Consider the following 23,347-nt stretch of genomic DNA (forward strand, 5'->3'; position numbering starts at 1 on the left):
ATGGAACATCTTAGCTATGAGGAGCGATTAAAGGAGTTACAATTGTTTAGTCTTGAGAAGAGACGTTTAAGGGGGGATATGATAAACGTATATAAGTATATTAATGGCCCATACAAAAAATATGGAGAGAAACTGTTCCAGGTTAAACCCCCCCAAAGGACGAGGGGGCACTCCCTCCGTCTGGAGAAGAAAAAGTTTAGTCTCAAGGGGCGACACGCCTTCTTTACCGTGAGGACTGTGAATTTATGGAACGGTCTACCTCAGGAACTGGTCACAGCAGGAACAATTAACAGCTTTAAAACAGGATTAGATACATTCCTGGAACAAAATAACATTAATGCTTATGAAGAAATATAAAATCTCATCCCTTCCCAATATCGCGCCACACCCCTACCCCTTAATTCCCTGGTTGAACTTGATGGACATATGTCTTTTTTCGACCGTACTAACTATGTAACTATGTAACTATTTCATAGTTTCACATTTGCATCTATTACACCATAGCTGTATAGCTCTTCATGTTTTAACTGCATATTCATGTTGCACCTATATCTTTGTGCTGGCAGTGTGCTGCTGTATTCTTCTGTTGCTGTATATCTAGCCTAGTAGCGTGCACCTGTGGGCCAGGTCCATATAATAGTTTGGTATCAATTAAAGTGCTGGCTGACTTATTCTTTGTCTGTATTGCACATACGGGGGAGTGGCAACCTCCATGTTGGCCTTGCACCCCACCCACCTCTATCAGGTGTGTATATAAGGTGTCTTGGATGTTCCAGACCCTGCCATGCTTACTGAACTGTTCACACAGAGGCATATTCACAGTGTAAGGTCCGGCCCAATGAGGCCACCTTATCGCGGTGGGACGGTCCAAGCTATTTCACCGCCGGCGGAGACAAATTTGCGAGCTAAGTGCCTCACTATTTCATAGTTTCACATTTGCATCTATTACACCATAGCTGTATAGCTCTCCATGTTTTATCTGCATATTCATGTTTCACCTATATCCTTGTGCTGGCAGTGTGCTGCTGCATTCTTCTGTTGCTGTGTTATATGGGGTGGACTCACTTATGGGATATACTGTATATAATGTGAGGGGTGGACTCACTTATGGGATATACTGTATATATAATGTGAGAGGTGGACTCACTTATGGGATATACTGTATATATAATGTGAGGGGTGGACTCACTTATGGGAGATACTGTATATATAATGTGAGGGGTGGACTCACTTATGGGAGATACTGTATATATAATGTGAGGGGTGGACTCACTTATGGGAGATACTTATATATAATGTGAGGGGTGGACTCACTTATGGGAGATACTGTATATATAATGTGAGGGGTGGACTCACTTATGGGAGATACTGTATATATAATGTGAGGGGTGGAGTCACTTATGGGAGATACTGTATATAACGTGAGGGGGGGACTCGCTTACGGGAGATACTGTATATAATGTGAGGGGGGGACTTACTTATGGGATATACTGTATATATAATGTGAGGGGTGGAATCACTTATGGGATATACTGTATATAAAATGTGAGGGGTGGACTCACTTATGGGATATACCGTATATATAATGTGAGGGGTGAACTCACTTATGGGATATACTGTATATATAATGTGAGGGGTGGACTCACTTATGGGATATACTGTATATATAATGTGAGGGGTGGACTCACTTATGGGAGATACTGTATATATAATGTGAGGGGTGGAGTCACTTATGGGATATACTGTATATATAATGTGAAGGGTGGACTCACTTATGGGAGATACTGTATATATAATGTGAGGGGTGGACTCACTTATGGGAGATACTGTATATATAATGTGAGGGGTGGACTCACTTATGGGATATACTGTATATAATGTGAGGGGTGGACTCTCTTATGGGAGATACTGTATATATAATGTGAGGGGTGGACTCACTTATGTGAGATCCTGTATATATAATGTGAGGGGTGGACTCACTTATGGGAGATCCTGTATATATAATGTGAGGGGTGGACTCACTTATGGGATATACTGTATATATAATGTGAGGGGTGGAGTCACTTATGGGAGATATTGTATATAATGTGAGGGGTGGACTCACTTATGGGATATACTGTATATATAATGTGAGGGGTGGACTCACTTATGGGAGACACTGCTGTCAGTCGAGTGGGAACATCTATATTCATCCAACCTGGACTTCTTGTCGTTGAATATACGTATTTGATGAATGGTCAGATATAGAACTACCTGGAGGATGGCGCTGCGGCTGCTGCAGTACAGAACATTTTCCGGGGTTGTGTTTGTCTGGTTGGATGATGAATTAGTCATTGACCGCAGAAGCTTCCAGTTGCTATGGGAGAAGTTACTAATTGCCCAGGCATCAAAACCTCATAGAAAAAACATTTAGGCCAAAAGAATTTAAGTAGAGGCCGAGGCCCCATATAAAGTATGATTGATCACCGGGAGGAACACGTGAACCTTCCTGTTTACGTAGAGAGTGCCCCCTCTCCTACCGGACTTCACACCACAGAGAAAGAGAAATTATGTGAGGGGGACAGCAGCCGCCGCCAAACCAAATTCCACAATCCCCATGTTTGTGGTCATGGTCATGTGACAAGACATGGTTATGTTTTTTGGGGGGGGGGGAGGGGGGGGGGTCATGTGACTTTTTGGAATCTAATCCAAATCTTATGAGGAATGACAAGGTATAGGGGGGGGGGTCTAACGCACACTTCTATATGAATATAAAAATCAAATATGAATGTGAAATGAAGATCTATATTTTTACAATGTATTTGTGGTTCTTTATTGCTCTTCATCTGTATTTGTTCTGGTTTGTTTTTTGCTGTTTTTTGGCAATACTGCTGAAATATGGATGTGCATAAACAGAACAAACAGACATATGAACTAAGAAAAAACGCAAGCTCTCTTTAATAAAGACCCATTCAAATCTATAGACTAAAAAATGGGGTCCATACAGATCTGTTGGAACAGGCCGCCACGCCCCCTCCATATAGCTCTATAAGTAGAGTTGAAGATTGCCGAACGGCTCTCCCATAGAGATATATGGAGGGGGCATGGCGGCCCCCGCTTCGTGAAGGGGTCGTAATGTGCCGCACCAGGGGAAAGCCGGGTCCCCGTATGTGAGATAGCGGGGGGTCCCTGTGGATAGGGGATACGTTTTTCAGTAATGTTTAGGATGAGACTTCTCCTTTAAAATGCTGGGAAAAGTCAAAGATCACAGTTAAATAAAAAGCAAATTACACAGTATTATAACTTGGCATCATGGACTCAAAGGCTGAAGAAAAACAATCTGGAATATATATATATACTTTTTTTAAAGTAAAATGTAATTAAAAAAAAATTATAAATATTCAATCAATAATAGTGGAAGCATTACGGTCCAAAATACCATATGTGAACTAGCTCTAGGGATGTGTTCAGACGTGGCAGACTTCAATGCAACTGTACAACAGAATAAACAAAAAAAATTAGTTAGGAAAAAGAACCCATGGAGCAGAATTTGGGACCCACAGAATGCTCATTTTGTTGTATATTTTTAGAGAATTTCAGGGGTGCCAACATTTACGGCCATGACTGTATGTATATGTGTGTGTGTATATATATGAGGCCACCTTATCGCGGTGGGACGGTCCAAGCTATTTGACCGCCGGCGGAGACAAATCTGCGAGCTAAGTGCCTCACTATTTCATAGTTTCACACTTGCATCTATTACACCATAGCTGTATAGCTCTCCATGTTTTATCTGCATGTTCATGTTTCACCAATATCCTTGTGCTGGCAGTGTGCTGCTGCATTCTTCTGTTGCTGTATATCTAGCCTAGTAGCGTGCACCTGTAGGCCAGGTCCATATAATAGTTTGGTATCAACTAAAGTGCTGGCTGACTTATTCTTTGTCTGTATTGCACATACGGGGGAGCGGCTACCTCCATGTTGGCCTTGCACCCCACCCACCTCTATCAGGTGTGTATATAAGGTGTCTTGGATGTTCCAGACCCTGCCATGCTTTCTGAACTGTTCACACAGAGGCAAATTCACAGTGTAGGGTCCGTCCCAAGGAGGCCACCTAATCGCGGTGGGACGGTCCAAGCTATTTGACCGCCGGCGGAGACAAATCTGCAAGCTAAGTGCCTCACTATTTCATAGTTTCACATTTGCATCTATTACACCATAGCTGTATAGCTCTCCATGTTTTAACTGCATATTCATGTTTCATCTATATCTTTGTGCTGGCAGTGTGCTGCTGCATTCTTCTGTTGATTATTTATTTTTATATATATATATATATATATATATATATATATATATATATATATACACACATATATATATATATATACACACACACACATATATACACACACACAGTCGTAAATGTTGGCACCCCTGGAATGTTTCTAGAAAATGAAGTATTTCTCACAGAAAAGGATTGCAGTAACACATATTTATTCCCTTTGTGTGTATTGGAACTAAACCAAAAAAGGGAGGAAAAAAAGCTAATTGGACATGAGGTCATCAAACTCCAAAAATGGGCTGGACAAAATTATTGGCACTCTTAACTTAATATTTGTTTGCACACCCTTTGGATAAAATAACTGAAATCAGTGGCTTCCTATAACCATCAATAAGCTTCTTACACCTCTCAGCCGGAATGTTGGACCACTCTTCCTTTACAAACTTCTCCAGGTCTCTCTTATTGGAAGGCGCCTTTTCCCCAACAGCAATTTTAAGATCTCTCCACAGGTGATCAATGGGATTTACATCTGGACTCATTGCTGCCACTTCAGAACTCTCCTGCGCTTTGTTACCATCCATTTCTGGGGGCTTTTTGAGGTATGTTTGGGGTCATTGTCCTGCTGGAAGACCCAAGATCTCGGATGCAAACCCAGCTTTCTGACACTGGGCTGTACAGTGTGACCCAAAATCCGTTGGTAATCCTCAGATTTCATGATGTCTTGTACACATTCAAGGCCCCCAGTGCCAGAGGAAGCAAAACAACCCCAAAAAATCATTGAACCTCCACCATATTTCACTGTAGGTACTGTGTTCTTTTCTTTGTAGGCCTCATTCCGTTTTCGGTAAACAGTAGAATGATGTGCTTTACCAAAAAGCTTTATCTTGGTCTCATCTGTCCACAAGATGTTTTCCCAGAAGGATTTTGGCTTACTCAAGTTCATGTTGGCAAAATGTAGACTTGCTTTTTTATGTCTGTGTCAGCAGTGGGGTCCTCCTGGGTCTCCTGCCATAGCGTTTCATTTCATTTAAATGTCGATGGATAGTTCGTGCCGACACTGATGCTCCCTGAGCCTGCAGGACAGCTTGAATATCTTTGGAACTTGTTTGGGGCTGCTTATCCACCATCCGGACTATCCTGTGTTGACACCTTTCATCACTTTTTCTCTTCCGTCCACACCCAGGGAGATTAGCTACAGTGCCATGGGTGCAAACTTCTTGATAATGTTAGGCACTGTGGACAAAGGCAAATCTAGATCTCTGGAGATGGACTTGTAACCTTGAGATTGTTGATATTTTTCCACAATTTTGGTTCTCAAGTCCTCAGACAGTTCTCTTCTCCTCTTCCTGTTGTCCATGCTTAGTGTGGCACACACAGACACACAATGCAAAGACTAAGTGAACTTCTCTCCTTTTAATCTGCTTTCAGGTGTGATTTTTATATTACCCACATCAGGAGCATCACATGCTTGAAACAATAACTTTGTCCAGACCATTTTTGGAGTTTGGTGACATTATGTCCAATTTGCTTTTTTTCCTCCCTTTTTTTGGTTTTAGATCCAATACACACAAAGGGAATAAACATGTATATAGCAAAACGTGTTACTGCCATCCTTTTCTGTGAGAAATACTTCATTTTCTTGAAAAGTTTCAGGGGTACCAACATTTACGACCATCACTATTTGTTTTTATTTTTATTAATTTATTAGTATTATTATTATTAATAATAATATTCATTTGATAAAAATTTATTTCTACCTTGCACATAGTTTTACACCAAAATCTGCCAAGGGAAAAAAACTCAAATGACTCACATTGTCTCTCCTGACCACCTTGCTGAGCAGGGAACTGCAGCTCTCCTATTAACGTGTACGGGCACATGGACCAATTTCCCGGGGGCCCACTGTGTCCGTTGGAAACAATATGGGAAACCAAAACACTACATCAGCCCTGCTTCCCCTTCCCTCTCATTACTATTAGGCCGGACCTCCAATGATCCCAAAATGATGTCAACCCCAGTGATATGCAATCCCTTTATGACAGTGTTTTCCAAACAAACAATGTGCCTCCAGCTGTTGCCACTCCCAGCATGCCCAACATGGAAAAAATTTAAGATGGGCATACATAAGAAGGCTGTTGCCCAACAGCTGTTTCTCCTGATCACGGGAGATCAAGAGAAACAGCTGTTGGCCACCAGCCATCTTATGTATGGCCAACCTGAGCATACATGTGTAGGGGGACACATGTACGCTCAAGTTGAGTCAGCATATGTTATGAACAGGGAGAGGGGAGAAAGCCTCTGCCTCTGGTGGCAGCTTATCTCTTAGAAATGAAAAAATAAAAAAAAATGGGCAGTCGAAATCCAACGACATTCACTATAAAAATCTTTGGGATGACAACCCAAAATTTGGTCTTCTCAAAGAATGCACAACACAAGGCAAATTAAAAATCCAGCACAGATCTGGATAATGGGGTTAATGGTTTTCTCAGGGTGGTGGTCTTTTGAAGAGGTTTCACTGTATATTGTCACCAACAGAGTAGTCGGCATCATAGTTTCTTTAAGAGGTGTCAACCATCTTTCCTCAAAACGTCAATCAGAAGTTTTTGAGGATAACTCAAGGATCGAGACTAAGGGTGGTCTTACACAACTTATTAACCGTATGTGATAAAAATTTAAAAAAAATTATATATATATATATATGATTATTTTTTTATAGAATTTTAACAATTTTTATTAAACATAAAAATGTTGATATAATAAATGTCCGTGGACCAAGAGATATTTCAGAGGTAGCGACCCACATAAGGTTCTATTCAGTCCCGATCTATGAGGAGGCCCCACCCCAGACAGAATTTATGCATAATTTTATGTTTTTCATAAATACCCCTTTCAAAACTAACTATAAGTAGCCATTCATGCTACAGATTTTCGGAGCGGAATTCTGCTGGTAAAATAAGGTGAAGCAGCCTCAAATAGTTTTTAATTGAATTCTGATGCACGTACAACATTGCGAAAATTCCATCGCACACATTCCACCGCGGTAATTTCGGACCATAGACTCCGGCAAAAGGATGAACATGTTTAATCTTTCGGCAGAATGTGTTCGCAAATGCACTGCCATCTATGGAGTCAGGGGCACAGCAGGCGGCCACACTGGACTCAGGGGCACAGCAGGCGGCCACACTGGACTCAGGGGCACAGCAGGCGGCCACACTGGACTCAGGGGCACAGCAGGCGGCCACACTGGACTCAGGGGCACAGCATGAGACCGTATTGTATTCAGGTCACAGTATAAGGTGGTATTATATTTAGGGCACAGTATAAGTTCAGTGTTGTACTTAAGGACACAGTATGAGGCAGTATTATATTCAGGGCACAGTATGAGGCAGTCTTCTATTTATGGGGAACAGTTTGTGGCAGTATTATGTATGGAGAACATCATGAAGCGGTATTAGAGACATAGCAAGAAAAACTCTTCATGGCGGTCTGGGCTGAATAAAGAAGAAAGGTAAAAAGAATGGCTTAGAACAGGGAAGACGACACTTGTGAGTCACTGGATAACATTTATTTTGCCCTTAAATGTGTCTGATGAGAGTTTTAGTCCCTGAAAGTTGCTGAGGGAGAGGGGTGACCCAAGCTAAACATTTTCAGCGGGGTCCATGAGCCTATAGCCAGGGCGGCCAGATCTGCTCTACAATTCACTGCATGGAAAGAATAGGCCATTGCTCACCTTTAGTTATACTGATGATTCAGAATAGATCCATTTAGCTCAGCGTAAATCCATTCTGTAGAATATAGAATTTTTTTTTCTTTCCTGATCTAATTTCAGACTGAGCCAAACCAGGCCTACAGAGGAACAAAATGACCAAGATATAGAGCGACAAAGATATATGGTGAGGTTTACCAGAGAGCAGGAGCAGGGCTTCTGAAACACAAGCATTTTAAGGCTTAAGGACCCCTTTGATGTGGACGGCATTAAAGAGACGGGACAGCGTTTAAGACGGAGCTGTTCGGCTAAAGGTTTTTATGCAGAACTAGTTCAAGGAGTATTTTATTAATTCGTAGAGGGGTTATGAATATGGACCCTGCTGCCAGACTAAACCGGGAAAAGGGCTAAAAGGTTACCAGACGTACACATCAATAGGGTAAAGGGTTTCGGCATTTAGGATTTTTTTTTTTCCTAATGACGGATATACAGATTACAGAGGTTCAGGAGGTAGCACTGCCTCCATTTCTATTTTGCTTGGGACCTCCAAATTCCTTCAAACGGCCCTGTATGGGATGGGTTGTGACCAGGTTCGGTCTTCTGAAAGAATTTTAGATCCCTATTCGGACCTTTCATTACGGACATTCGGCTCAATAAGGCTAGGTTCACACAACAGAAATTTTGCTTACTAAAATGTACTGTATAGTGAATGGGTTTCTGTTTACTAATTCATACTGCGGAGTTTGTGAAGCGGAATTTGTGAACGGAAAATCCGCTTGGAAATTTCCGCCTGAAGAATGGCATTGCTCATTGTTCAGGCAGAAATACTTGCGGAACACATTGCAGTCTATTGGAGAGTGCAGTGCCCGCGCGGTCCTAGCACCAACTGATTCAGTCGGCGCTGGCCGCACTCGGAATCTCCGGGCGGAAAATTTCTGCCCGGAGATTCCGTAGTGTGAACCTAGCCTTAGAGCCTCATCCAAGACAGAATTCCACACAGATTTCATGATGGGTATTCCTTACGGATTCCGCCTTGCTTTCCCGTAGAGCAGAGGCTGCTTTCCCACTAGGAGAGTTAGGCGGCCACCTAAGGCTTCGCACTTGAGGGGGCTTTGCAGCCGTCTAACTCACACCCGAGTGGCGATCCGTACATCGCCGGCCAGTCCTGCACTTCTTTAACTATAAGCACGTCTTGATTGTACTGATTGATAGAGTGAAGAGCCATTGACTCCCCGCCCTGTCATGCTCTCTTATGGCTGCCTGCGATATGCAGACAGCTGCAAGAGGCCCGGGCATCCTTCCACTGCACTCCAGCGCGTGAGTGATGTCATCATGTGCCGGAGCACAGACCGGTGGATGAAGAGGGAAGAAGAGGCCACGCTGCAGACCACAGGAGCCAGGTGAGTATCTTTGTTTGTCAAAGAGCCATTAGTGGCCACCATTCGATGTATAAATCGGGAAACGCTCCCAATACCTCAAACTAGGGCTGGGCGGTTTGACCAAATGTGGGTATCACAGTATTTTTTTTTTTTTACTTTTGGCGGTTCCACGGTATATAATGGTATTTCCTCCTCCTCCTCTCCCTCCCTCCCCTCCCCCAAATTAATTATCAGCCCAGCGCTGCGCTGCCCCCAACGGGGTGCTACTCACATGTCACCTTCCTCGTCCTCCTGTTTGTCGCGGCCACCGGCGCTGACACTCTATACTGTGCGGTAGCCCTATGCTGTAGCCCTATGCCCGGGCTGCAAAAGGTAAACAAAATAAACTAACGCATGTTCCGACGTCGGCCTTACGCTAGGGAAGGGAATGTCTGACAGCCGTCCGCCTATCACCGGCCGCAGCGATGTTCCGCCTCGGCTGGTGATAGGCTGAGCCCAGAGTCATGTATGAAGCAGGCTTCTTAAATGACAGTGGGCTCAGCCTATCACCGGTGGAGGCGGAACATCCTTGCGGCCGGCGATAGGCTGACGGCTCTCCGACGTTCACGTCCCAAGGAAGAAGATGAGGCCGATACCGGACCAACAGGAGGGAAGTTAAAGTTTATTTTGTTTATTTTTTGCAGCACGGTAATAGGGATACTGCACAGTATAGAGTGTCAGAGCCGGCGCCCGCAACAAACAAGAGGATGAGGAGGGCAGCGCTTGCGGGTGACATGTGATTATTTACTCCGATGGGGACAGCGCAGCGCTGATAATTAATTGGGGGGGGGCAGAACAGTGCTCGTGGGTCACACATGATTAGATCCCCGATTTGGGGACAGCACTGGGCTGATAATTCTTTCATTCCCGAAGGGGAGGGGCCAAACCGGTATTGCGGTATGGGTTAAAATTCATATCGTGCAGCACAAAAATTTCGGTATTCAGTATGAACCGGTATACCACCCAGCCCTACCTAGAAACAGATGAATGTGACTGGACATGTTGCCCATAGGCCACACAGTATACTTTTGTTCACTGGATATAATATCTGGAGGTCACTGGTGGCTTGCACCCGAAAATGGGGGGCATCACTAAATGGTCTCAGTGTAAGTGGGAATCAATGAATGGTGTAAAAGTATGGGAGGCATAAGGAGTACTAAGTTTTTCTTTGCGTTGTATAAACATATACTGGCCTGGTCAAATATTTAGCCTCCACTGGATAAGTAGTACCCCATCAACACACTTAGCATGTGTATTGGTAGCTTCTTCTAGGGGTACACATTAGGGACTGATAATCTGTGGAGGTTAGGGACAATAGCCGATAACTTATACCGGAATATCGGTATAAGTTATCGGCTATTTATCACCCCCCCAGCGACACCGCTGCAGATCATTGATTTAAAGCGGGTGCTTTAAATCAATGAACAGCAGCGGCTTTTGTGGTGCCATAGGCCGCCGCCACCCACTTCTCTCCCCCTGCCTGTCCGGGCCTCCTTCTGAGTCCTATCACCGACACCACCACCCCCCCCCCCCCCACCACCGCGCCACACCGCGTCGCACCCCCCACAGTACCGCCCCGGCTCCATTGCCTCCCCCATCCCCGGATTTATAATTACCTGTTCCCAGGGTCCACTCTGCATCTGGCTCCGGTGGCGTCCTCCTGAGCCGTCACTGTGCGCACTGACGGTGACGCCGTGTCCCGTCACTTGTCATTGCGCACAGCGTAACGGAGGACGCAGCAGGAGCCAGAAGTAGCATGGACCCCGGCCCCCGGGAAAAGGTAATTATAAAACCGAGGATGGGGCCGGGGCGGTGCGGTGCAGTGGGGGGTGCGACTCGGTGCAAGCGGGAGGTGCGGCGCGGTGGGGCGGCAGGAGGGGGCATTATCGGATTATCGGCAAGGTAATTGCCGATAACGCCCAAAATCGTGAATATCGGCCGATAATATCGGCCAAACCGATAATCGGTCGATCCCTAGAAAACATTAAGCCGAGGCCACTAATGTGATAGGAACAGGACATTATGATGGCAATGTGTTATAGAGGGCATCCGTGCGTTCCAATATGGGGCCTTTGGAAGATGGTGTCACTGGCGGTATTCACCCAAGCAAGAGGGCATCACTAAAGACGTCACATAGTAAGGGCCATCAGTGAAGCATGCAAAAGTATGAGAGAGATAAAGCATACTCCATTTTTTTGTGTTGTATTAACATACCAATACTGGGTTTAAAGGGGTACTCCGCTGCTCAGCATTTGGAACAAACTGTTCCGAACGCTGGAGCCGGCATCGGGAGCTTGTGACGTCACACCCCGCCCCCTCAATGCAAGTCTAAGGGAGGGGGTGTGACAGCAGTCACGCCCCCTCCCATAGACTTGCATTGAGGGGGCGGGGTGTAACATCATGAGAGGCGGGGCTATGACATCACGAGCTCCAGCGTTCGGAACAGTTTGTTCCTAATGCTGAGCAGCGGAGTACCCCTTTATAAGTCATTTAAAGGTCCTTAGTGCTTAAAAGTGAACATTTCTTTATTAGAGCATATAAGAAAAATGTAACAACAACATGGACATGGAATCTCATACAGATAAAATTTGACAGGTTTTGATGCTGCACATCTTAGTCAGAGGCCACTTATGTTATGTTATGTTATAAAAAGAGATTTTCATGATGGCAACATGTCATAGGGGTATCCATGGCGATCCAAGCTTGTGCATCATGCAGTGCACCATGAGAGGTTTGTGCTGAAATATAGGTGTCAACAATAAATGGTGTTGCGATACAACAGTGGAGAGGACTGCAATTTGTGGGGTCATCAGTGGATGGTACTGTAATATGGGGGGGGGGGGGAGGAGGGGGGGGGTCATCAATAAATAGTACCCCAATATAAAAGGCATTATTGGATTAAGCAGCAAAATGGTGGGGCACTGAAGAATAATACAGCATCAATAATACCGCATTAGTTGTAGTGACTTACCATCCTACGAGCATCTATAGAACTGTTATGGGTGTATCGGTAGAGTTACGGCTGACACATAGGCACCACTAACGTACATTGTTAATGTCCCACTACAGCTAAGGGAGGGGTGGGGAATTTTAGGGTACTTGTATCAATTTTAGTTACCCATATATTAGTGAGCATGTTTTATTGCCCAGTCACAAAACAGGACCTTATGGTGGCAACATGTCATAGGGGCATCCATGGTGCTCCAACATAGGGGTTTTGGGAGCTTGTATCTAAACATGGGTTCACTGGTGGATTACACCCTAATATGGGGGCATCTCTAAATGTTCTCATGAGTAGGGGGCATCTCTAAATGGTCGCATAAGAAGGGGGCATCTCTAAATGGTCGCATAAGAAGGGGGCATCTTTAAATGGTCGCATAGGAAGGGGGCATCTTTAAATGGCCTCATAAGAAAGGGGCATCTCTAAATGGTCGCATAAGAGGGGGGCATCTCTAAATGGTCGCATAGGAAGGGGGCATCTCTAAATGGTCGCATAAGAAGGGGGCATCTCTAAATGGTCGCATAAGAAGGGGGCATCTCTAAATGTTCTCATAGGAAGGAGGCATCAGTGAAGGGTGCAAATACACTACAATATAAAGATTACTAGTGGATTAAGCAGTAAAATGGGGGTGGCATTTGAGAATAATGTGGAATTGTAGGGGCATGAATGGTACTTGGCGTACTGTCTTACAAACATCTATAGGACTGTTATGGGTGCATCGGAATATGGGCACCACTTACATCTATTGTTAATGTCCTACTACAGCAAAGGGAGGTGTGGGAAATTTTAGGGTATTTGTACCAATTTTAGTTAACCCTATAGTAGTGGGGATGCCATTATGCCCAGTCACAAATTAGCTTTTTTTTTTTTAAACATTTTTCCCAGTGCAAGACGAAGCGCAAAACTGTTGCCTAAAATGGGTCAATGATATCATTCCTCATCATTATAAATAGCGTGCGATACACCAGAGTATAATAAAAGATAAAATATCGGCGCAAAAGAGGGAAAAAAAATAAAAATGAGATTAATCAATGTCATTAAGCGAAGTTCTGCACATACCAGCCGGTCAGGAAAATCGAGACATCACATTCCTCGCCGTCTCCGTGCAAAATACCTCTCCAGTCATCTCAGCTAAGTAATGTTATTCATTACAAGTACTTAACAAATAGGCCCATAAGCCGCAGCCGTACACAGACAGGTAAAAATAACTCACAATTTACAGATTGTTACCCGTCATGGAGACCTCTATAACCGGGGAGACGTTCGTAAAACCAAGTAAAAGCAGCGCCATTTTGATCCAGCTGTCGGCGTTCACTTTTTTCATGTACATTTATGTATAACGTTCAGCGCATGTATAAAAAGAAATATAATTTTTTTTTCTAAAGTAAGAAAGCCCTCAGCAACCAATCAGGTGATCACTTTTCTGCAAATGAAAATGAAAGCTGCACCCTGATTGGTTGCTATGGGTTACCATGCTACCTCTTTACTTACTTGATTGGTTTCCAAGTGGCAAAGGGTGAGATTCATCAAGACATGTTCTGAGGAAAAGTTGACCAGTTGCCAACAGCAACCAATCAGATTGCCTTCTCCAAAATGAAAGAAGCGATATGATAGGTTGCTATGGTCAACTTTTCCTTTGCCCAAGTTTCGATGAATCTCGCTCAATGATCCAATTTTATCAGAGATTTTTACCTCTTTAAAAAGCTGTTTTCCCAATTTCGAATAAACTTTCGAATAAAAGATGTATCATCTGCTGTGTTTACGTTTGCTGTACATAAATAAAGCTCAGCACATTTTTAGAACGCCCCACATTCTCCACAACGACTCCCCACATTCTCCTCAACAACTCCCCACATTCCCCACAACGACTCCCCACAACAACTCCCCACATTCTCCACAACGACTCCCCACATTCTCCACAACGACTCCCCACATTCTCCACAACGACTCCCCACATTCTCCACAACGACTCCCCACATTCTCCACAACGACTCCCCACATTCTCCACAACGACTCCCCACATTCTCCACAACGACTCCCCTCATTCTCCACAACTCCCCTCATTCTCCACAACAACTCCCCACATTCCCCTCAACAACTCCCCACATTCCCCTCAACAACTCCCCACATTCCCCTCAACAACTCCCCACATTCTCCTCAAGAACTCCCAACATTAAAGCTCCACCATACTGGGACAGTATAACCTGGTGTCTGTTGATCCCCTTGTCAACATGCCATCCCTTGCGGGAGGATATTAAGAGTTAGGCCTGCAACAGTCTCGGAAATCTGGCTGGCATCCCCCATGCAAGCTCTAATGGTTTCTCCCATATCAATAGTCACCTAGCTTTCTCTATGCAGCACCGTACCTACCGCAGCTTGCCATTTATGTCCGACATATCAACATATAATACTACTTAATAATAATAATAATAATAATAATAATAATAATTACTACTTGTAATACAGGGGTCTTTTATGGCATTTTGCATATTTTACTATTCCATTGCGGCAGCCAGCATTCCATTGCGGCAGCCAGCAAAAGTAGAGACAGGAAGGGCAGCCATACTTTTTGCGACCCTTTGAAGAAGTCTTTCAGAAACTGCTGGTAAAAACGCTCATTCTGTCAATATGTTCAAGCACTACCAAAATAATAACTTTTTAAAAAAAAGCTGAATCAAAGACAATGACCAATAGAGCTGTACTTCCTGTTACCTGCTAAAATGGCCGCCACCAGGTGAAAAGAAATAATTACTCCCTCTCGGCTAGTAAATAAAATACAATTACCAAATTTTGGCTGCTGCCATAATCTAGAATTTTCTAGGATATGGCCAATTTAAAATTGTTGAGAGAAAAATCCATTTTAATGGAATTCTTAGCAATACGTATAAAACTTCGCTTTATTGTACATCCATTAAAATTCCAAAGAAAAACTCTGGAAATTTTTATTTTTTATTTTTTTTTTAAGGTAAACACTGTGGTTTTTGGTGCGAAAACTTATGCAGTTTGCACACTGTTAATGGCTGTGTGAACATGCCCTTAAAACCATGGCTGCAACACTGGTTGGTGAAAAAAAAAAAAACTGTATCATGTGGTCTGAATCGTATGGCATCACAGCAAATTCAAGTGTAAAGGGTTCGCACAAGTCGCCACCGTCACTTGTGGTTCACAACACGACCCTATTACTGTTAATCCAGCAGTGCAATCTTTACCTGCAAGACCTGATTTGCGCCAAAGTCGCTGTATTGCCTTAGACTTATCAATGCTGATATACTTGGAGCAGGATGTATTGCCATGAAAGCTGCATCTGTACAAGCATACATAGCATGATACCTTTAAAGCAAACCTCCGGCTTTGGCGCAATTTTTTTTTTAAGGTAATACAAAATACTCTACCACCTTTAAAACATGCCACCTTAAAAGGCAAATTCACACTACATAATTTTCCAAGCGGAGTTCTGATCCGGAATTCCATTTGGAAAATATTGTGCAGCAGCCTCCCATTGTTTTCAATTGGATTCTGCTGCACCATTGACACTAAGGAATTTTTGCCGTGGTAATTCTGGATCCCAATCTCCGCCGAAAGAATTAACATGTTCATTCAGCAGAATCCGCTCCGGAACGCATTGCAGTCTATTGAGACGGTGCATTTCCAAGTGGTCTTAGTGCCAGCTTTTTTTTTTTCCCTGGTACCCACTACAAAAAAAAATCTCTACCCAGAATATCTCCGGGCGAAGATTCCATAGTGTTCATGGGCCCTAAGTTGGTAGAATACTTTAAAGATGTTTTTTATTTTTATTTTTTACTACCGCCGTAGAATTTTTAAGGTGGTATTTCTTTAAGGGTGCGTTCACACGTGCGTAGTTTTGCTGCAGATCTGCTGCTACAGATTTTGCTGCCCATTGACTTCAATGGGCAGCAAAATCTGCTGAAGGAAATCTGCAGCAAAAATACGCACGTGTGAACGTACCCTTAAGGTGGTAGAATATTTTTTATAGTGGTATTTCTTTTAAGGTGGTAGAATATTTTTTATAGTGGTATTTCTTTTAAGGTGGTGTTTCGTCTAAGGTGGTAGAATATTTTTTAAGGTGGTATTTTTTTTAAGGTGGTATTTCGTCTAAGGTGGTAGAATATTTTTTAAGGTGGTATTTTTTTAAGGTGGTATTTCGTCTAAGGTGGTAGAATATTTTTTAAGGTGGTATTTTTTTAACGTGGTATTTCTCTTACGGTGGTAGAATATTTTTTAAGGTGGTATTTTTTTAAGTTGGTAGAATATTTTTTACGGTGGTATTTCGTCTAAGGTGGTAGAATATTCTTTAAGGTGGTATAATATTCTTTAAAGGTGGTATTTCTTTTAAGGTGGCAGAATGTTTTTTTAAAGGTGGTATTTTTTTTATGTGATATATATAATTTTTTTTCCAGTTTTTTCCACAATAAATTGATTTTTTTTTTTCTTCCAGCCACATGTATACAGGTCATGTTATTGTGCAGACACACACACACACGAGTTTACCAGCATTGGCTCATATGAATGGGTGACTCCCCTTCAGAAGTATCTGTACTTGAGAACAATTATCAGACACAGCAGGGGCCCTCAGCCAATAAACACCAGGACTGGAGGGCAAGCAGCTGTAAATCTGCATTAATCGGTTCAGGAATTCAGCTATTTACGAAGATTTAACAGTGCAAACAAATAGGGACCCGGGCCAACTGCTTCTTCTTTCTCCTACCTTCACATTGTTTCCCCTCGCCCTTATATCCAGGCTTGCAGATACATTTGTAGGATTTCGGGGTATTCTGGCAGATGGCGTCAATGTGGCAGTCGTCCGTACCCTCCGCACACTCGTCGCTGTCTGCAATGGAGAATAAGGGGTTAATGACGGGAACACTTTCAGTCTTTATCATGCTCTATAGTAAACGGGGCTTTTTTTTTTTGGCTACTATTGTTTCAGATAAAAAACAGATGCTGGGCAAGCGACACAGGTGAAATAAAGGAGTCTTGTCATGGGCGCACGTAGGGCCGGGAAAGAAAAATATCATTAGATAATTAAAGGAAATGGCGGTGTTATGGGTGAAAGTGAACCCGCCTGCAGACAATTACAAGACAATATGACAAATGTCGCCAATGAAAGCAATTAACCCTTTGCACTGGACACCGTGGATTGAGCATCTTTGTAGTCAGACGCAGCAGAGCTGAATTTGTCAGAGATGCTGTATGGTAGCCGGCACTTTATATATTTCTCCTGATTTATGTTGATGAAAAATACTGAACAAATCTGCACTGTGTGAACTCCCCCTAAGAAGCCATCAGCTCGGTTATGGGAAACAAAATCAGCTTTACTACACCTGTGTACGTGCATCTGGGTTATTTGTACTGATGCGGCTGAGACAGTTTCCTACGACTTCTGGTGACATTACAAAGTTTCATCAGTTATTTTGGACAGGATTTCTAAAGCTTAACAAAATTAGCACTGCTACATAAATATATATATATATATTATATATATATATATATATATATATATATATATATATATATATATTTTAATAGCTTTAGAAGGTATAGCTACAAAACACAAAGATGTAGCAGAGCTAATCATGTCTTCGTCATTGTATCTGGGGCTTGCATTGGACTTTTGGAGTAGTATCATGCACTTTACATGACTAATTCAACTACATATGGATAGAAAGATAGATAGATATGAGATAGATAGATATGAGATATGAGAGATAGATAGATATGAGAGAGATAGATAGATAGATAGATAGATAGATAGATAGAAAAAGATAATGAGGTACAGAAACACAAACACAGATGTAGCAGAGCTAATTATGTTTCTTTCCCCATTGTGAAACCATTAATTTAATCTGGTATTTGCGCAGGACTTCAGGTACGGTACAGGGCACTTTAAATGACAAACTAAGCTGAGCATCATCTGTAGAGATGGATGCACATAAAGAAAGATGAAGAGAGGAATAAAAACATACAAATAGTTTAGATAGAAAGAGATATTGAGGTATAGGAACAGATGTAGCAGAGCTAATCACGTTCATTTCTCATGTGTGATATCATCACTGTAATCTGGTGTTTGCACAGGAAGTCAGGTATGGTACAGTACACTTCATAGTCAGCGCAGCTACACCTGGTTATATTTGACATAGATAGATATGAGATAGATAGATATAGCAGTACAGACCAAGTACACAGATGTAGCAGAGCTGATTATGTGATATAAACGTAATTCGGTGTTTGCATAGGACTTTGAGTATAGTCCACAGCACTACAAATAACATATTCAGCTTTGCTACTACTGTACAGATAGAAAGGCGGACAGATAGCAAGAGGTGCTACAACATGCACACAGATGTAGCAGAGCTAGTCATGTTCAATTCTCAGTCTCAACATCCCCATTGTAATCTGGAATTTGGGAATAGGACATTGTGCTTTAAATGACAAATTCAGCTTTGCAATATCTGGGTAGATAGAAAGCTGCACATACAGAAAGAGAGAGAGAGGCGTACAGAAACACGCATGCAGATGTAGCTGAGATAATTCGGTTTGTTTCTCATTTGTGACATCATTGTCATATGGGGCTTCAGGGACAGTACAATGCACTTCACATGACAACGTCATCTTTGAGCACTGCTACATCTGTAACGATAGATATGAGGTAGATAGATATGAGATAGATAGATATGAGATAGATAGATATGAGATAGATAGATAGATAGATAGATAGATATGAGATAGATATGAGATAGATAGATATGAGATAGATATGAGATAGATAGATAGATATGAGATAGATAGATAGATATGAGATAGATAGATAGATATGAGATAGATAGATATGAGATAGATATGAGATAGATAGATAGATATGAGATAGATAGATAGATATGAGATAGATAGATAGATATGAGATAGATAGATAGATATGAGATAGATAGATATGAGATAGATAGATATGAGATAGATAGATATGAGATAGATAGATATGAGATAGATAGATATGAGATAGATAGATATGAGATAGATAGATATGAGATAGATAGATATGAGATAGATAGATATGAGATAGATAGATATGAGATAGATAGATATGAGATAGATAGATATGAGATAGATAGATATGAGATAGATAGATATGAGATAGATAGATATGAGATAGATAGATATGAGATAGATAGATATGAGATAGATAGATATGAGATAGATATGAGATAGATATGAGATAGATATGAGATAGATATGAGATAGATATGAGATAGATATGAGATAGATATGAGATAGATATGAGATAGATAGATATGAGATAGATATGAGATAGATATGAGATAGATAGATGTGAGATAGATAGATGTGAGATAGATAGATAGATGTGAGATAGATAGATAGATGTGAGATAGATAGATAGATATGAGATAGATAGATAGATATGAGATAGATAGATAGATGTGAGATAGATAGATAGATGTGAGATAGATAGATAGATGTGAGATAGATAGATGTGAGATAGATAGATAGATAGATAGATGATAGATAGGAGATAGATAGGAGATAGATAGGAGATAGATAGGAGATAGATAGGAGATAGATAGGAGATAGATAGGAGATAGATAGATAGATATGAGATAGATAGATATGAGATAGATAGATATGAGATAGATAGATATGAGATAGATAGATATGAGATAGATAGATATGAGATAGATATGAGATAGATAGATATGAGATAGATATGAGATAGATAGATAGATACAGCACAGGAGAATTAGAGCAGCACGTCCCACAATGATGTGATAGCGGTGCAAGCAGCGAGTGGAGCCCCGGTCAAGGCAATTCAGACATCTAGGAAGGATGCCGCAGCACACGGAAGGTTCAAAAGTGTAAACAGTGGTTTGTTCCATGATAATACAAGTTAGCAACGTTTCTGCTGCCAGTGCAGCCTTTGTCAAGCAGAAGGCTTGTCAAGGCTTGACAAAGGCTGCACTGGCAGCAGAAACGTTGCTAACTTGTATTATCATGGAATAAACCACTGTTTACACTTTTGAACCTTCCGTGTGCTGCGGCATCCTTCCTAGATAGATAGATAGATATGAGATAGATAGATAGATATGAGATAGATAGATAGATAGATATGAGATAGATAGATAGATAGATATGAGATAGATAGATAGATATGAGATAGATAGATATGAGATAGATAGATATGAGATAGATAGATAGATATGAGATAGATAGATATGAGAAAGATATGAGATAGATATGAGATAGATATGAGATAGATATGAGATAGATATGAGATAGATAGATAGATAGATAGATAGATAGACATGAGATAGATGGATATGAGATAGATATGAGATAGATAGATAGATAGATAGACATGAGATAGATGGATATGAGAGAGAGATAGATGGATATGAGAGATAGATAGATAGATAGATATGAGATAGATAGATATGAGATAGATAGATATGAGATAGATAGATATGAGATAGATATGAGATAAATAGACAGATAGATATGAGATAGATGGATATGAGAGATGGATAATTCTGTAGTTGGTATGGGGGTTCAGGTACAGTATAGTGCAATAATACAGATGCAATGAAACCTTTTTAGGACAAACTCAGCTCTGTTACATCTAGAACGATCTGTACAGAACAGCAAAAAAAAAAACAAAAAAAACATTTAGATAACAAATTCAGCTCTACTACATCAAGAACAATCCGTACAGTAAATCACAAAAAAGATTTGTTTTGATGACAAATTCCGCTCTACTTCAACGAGATAGATTTAAGGATCTGTACAGTACAGCGCAAACCTTTAGGTGACAAATTCAGCTCTGCTACATCTAGAGAGATGCGCAGCCCCTAACGTCGCCTCCTGTGTCAATACTTATATCCATCTTCCTACAAATTCATTTTTTTTTTTTTTTTTTTTTTTTCCATTTAATCGATTCTCCCACAATTTCACGCTTTCTAAACATCTGGGGCTCAGGCCATCACCCGGGCTACACACACAAGCCCACCGTGTGTTGCCCCCCATTGCTTTCAGCTGCTAAAGTCAATACCATTATGATATGGCCTCCTTCTCTTTACGGGCAATTACTATCTAGTCGCCGACTACGCTTATTCTCTGCAGGTGTTCTACGAATAATGGGAGGACAAGGTAAAATATTATAGTCATTTAAAATTAAAATTAAAGGGGAGATTTAATTTAAAGGGGCCACGCTCTATTTAGTACAAAGGAGCAGCAGGGACCTAGCACCCAGGACTATGCATAGACTATGCACATCAATGGCCAGTGTGCCTCCAGCTGTTGCAAAACTACAACTCCCAGCATGCCCAGACAGCCTTCGGCTGTCTGGGCATGCTGGGAGTTGTAGTTTTGCAACAGCTGGAGGCACACTGTTTGGGAAACACTACAATAGTGCTTCAACCCAGTGCACTCTGCTACATCCACCAGTTTCTTGACTGTAAAGTTTAAAGGGCTCACATAGAGGGGAACATCCCGGCAATGTGGAAACTTTTTAAAGGGTGACTCTTACCTGGGAGCCCGCTGCCACCCGTCAGGTTGTCCCGGTCCATAGTGATACACAGCAGGCAGAGATACCACCATGTGCAGCCCACAGCCCCCATGATCCCGGAGCCAGCACCAGCTGATGTTCCCAGGGAAGAGCCACGCTCGGCACTGCCAGACCGGGGGCGACACGGCCGCACTGGGTGACAGCCGCACGCTGATTGGCTAAGGCGCACATTGGTGGGGAGTGGTCGGAGGTGGAGCGACCAATCGTTATGTGGGAGGGAGGGGCGATGGAGAAACCACGCCCATTCGGCTCAGGCTTTCTTATGATGCTTTCGATGATACTCGATGATACTGTGAGGGAAGTATAGAGGACTGGACAGTGCCCAGTATACCCAGTATAGAGGACTGGACAGTGCCCAGTATACCCAGTATAGAGGACTGGACAGTGCCCAGTATACCCAGTATAGAGGACTGGACAGTGCCCAGTATACCCAGTATAGAGGACTGGACAGTGCCCAGTATACCCAGTATAGAGGACTGGACAGTGCCCAGTATACCCAGTATAGAGGACTGGACAGTGCCCAGTATACCCAGTATAGAGGACTGGACAGTGCCCAGTATACCCAGTATAGAGGACTGGACAGTGCCCAGTATACCCAGTATAGAGGACTGGACAGTGCCCAGTATACCCAGTATAGAGGTCTGGACAGTGCCCAGTATACCCAGTATAGAGGACTGGACAGTGCCCAGTATACCCAGTATAGAGGACTGGACAGTGCCCAGTATAACCAGTATAGAGGTCTGGACAGTGCCCAGTATACCCAGTATAGAGGACTGGACAGTGCCCAGTATACCCAGTATAGAGGACTGGACAGTGCCCAGTATACCCAGTATAGAGGTCTGGACAGTGCCCAGTATACCCAGTATAGAGGACTGGACAGTGCCCAGTATACCCAGTATAGAGGTCTGGACAGTGCCCAGTATACCCAGTATAGAGGACTGGACGTTGCCCAGTATACCCAGTATAGAGGACTGGACAGTGCCCAGTATACCCAGTATAGAGGACTGGACAGTGCCCAGTATACCCAGTATAGAGGTCTGGACAGTGCCCAGTATACCCAGTATAGAGGACTGGACAGTGCCCAGTATACCCAGTATAGAGGACTGGACAGTGCCCAGTATACCCAGTATAGAGGACTGGACAGTGCCCAGTATACCCAGTATAGAGGTCTGGACAGTGCCCAGTATACCCAGTATAGAGGACTGGACAGTGCCCAGTATACCCAGTATAGAGGTCTGGACAGTGCCCAGTATACCCAGTATAGAGGACTGGACAGTGCCCAGTATACCCAGTATAGAGGACTGGACAGTGCCCAGTATACCCAGTATAGAGGACTGGACAGTGCCCAGTATACCCAGTATAGAGGTCT

The 23,347-nt window shown here is 42.5% G+C and overlaps 1 protein-coding gene across 7 annotated transcripts in view; it reads right to left on the bottom strand.

Moving 5' to 3' along the window:
* Window positions 1-22,083, bottom strand: part of SCUBE1 (signal peptide, CUB domain and EGF like domain containing 1) — a 278,625-nt gene extending 256,542 nt beyond the window's left edge. For 5 of the 7 annotated variants that reach the window (XM_056517388.1, XM_056517385.1, XM_056517386.1 and 2 more), the window contains exons 1-2: window positions 21,940-22,083; window positions 17,113-17,235 (exon numbers count right to left, since the gene is read on the bottom strand). In XM_056517388.1, the coding sequence (XP_056373363.1) occupies window positions 17,113-17,235; window positions 21,940-22,030 (214 nt within the window). In that variant the 5' untranslated portion in view covers window positions 22,031-22,083. Of the gene's footprint in view, window positions 1-13,599; window positions 13,721-17,112; window positions 17,236-21,939 lie in introns of those variants that run through there. The other 2 variants (XM_056517390.1, XM_056517389.1) reach the window with 2 other exon arrangements.
* Between the last annotated feature and the right edge of the window lie 1,264 nt (window positions 22,084-23,347).

This window comes from Hyla sarda, chromosome 4 (assembly GCF_029499605.1).
Source record: "Hyla sarda isolate aHylSar1 chromosome 4, aHylSar1.hap1, whole genome shotgun sequence".
Classification (NCBI taxonomy): Eukaryota; Metazoa; Chordata; class Amphibia; order Anura; family Hylidae; genus Hyla; species Hyla sarda.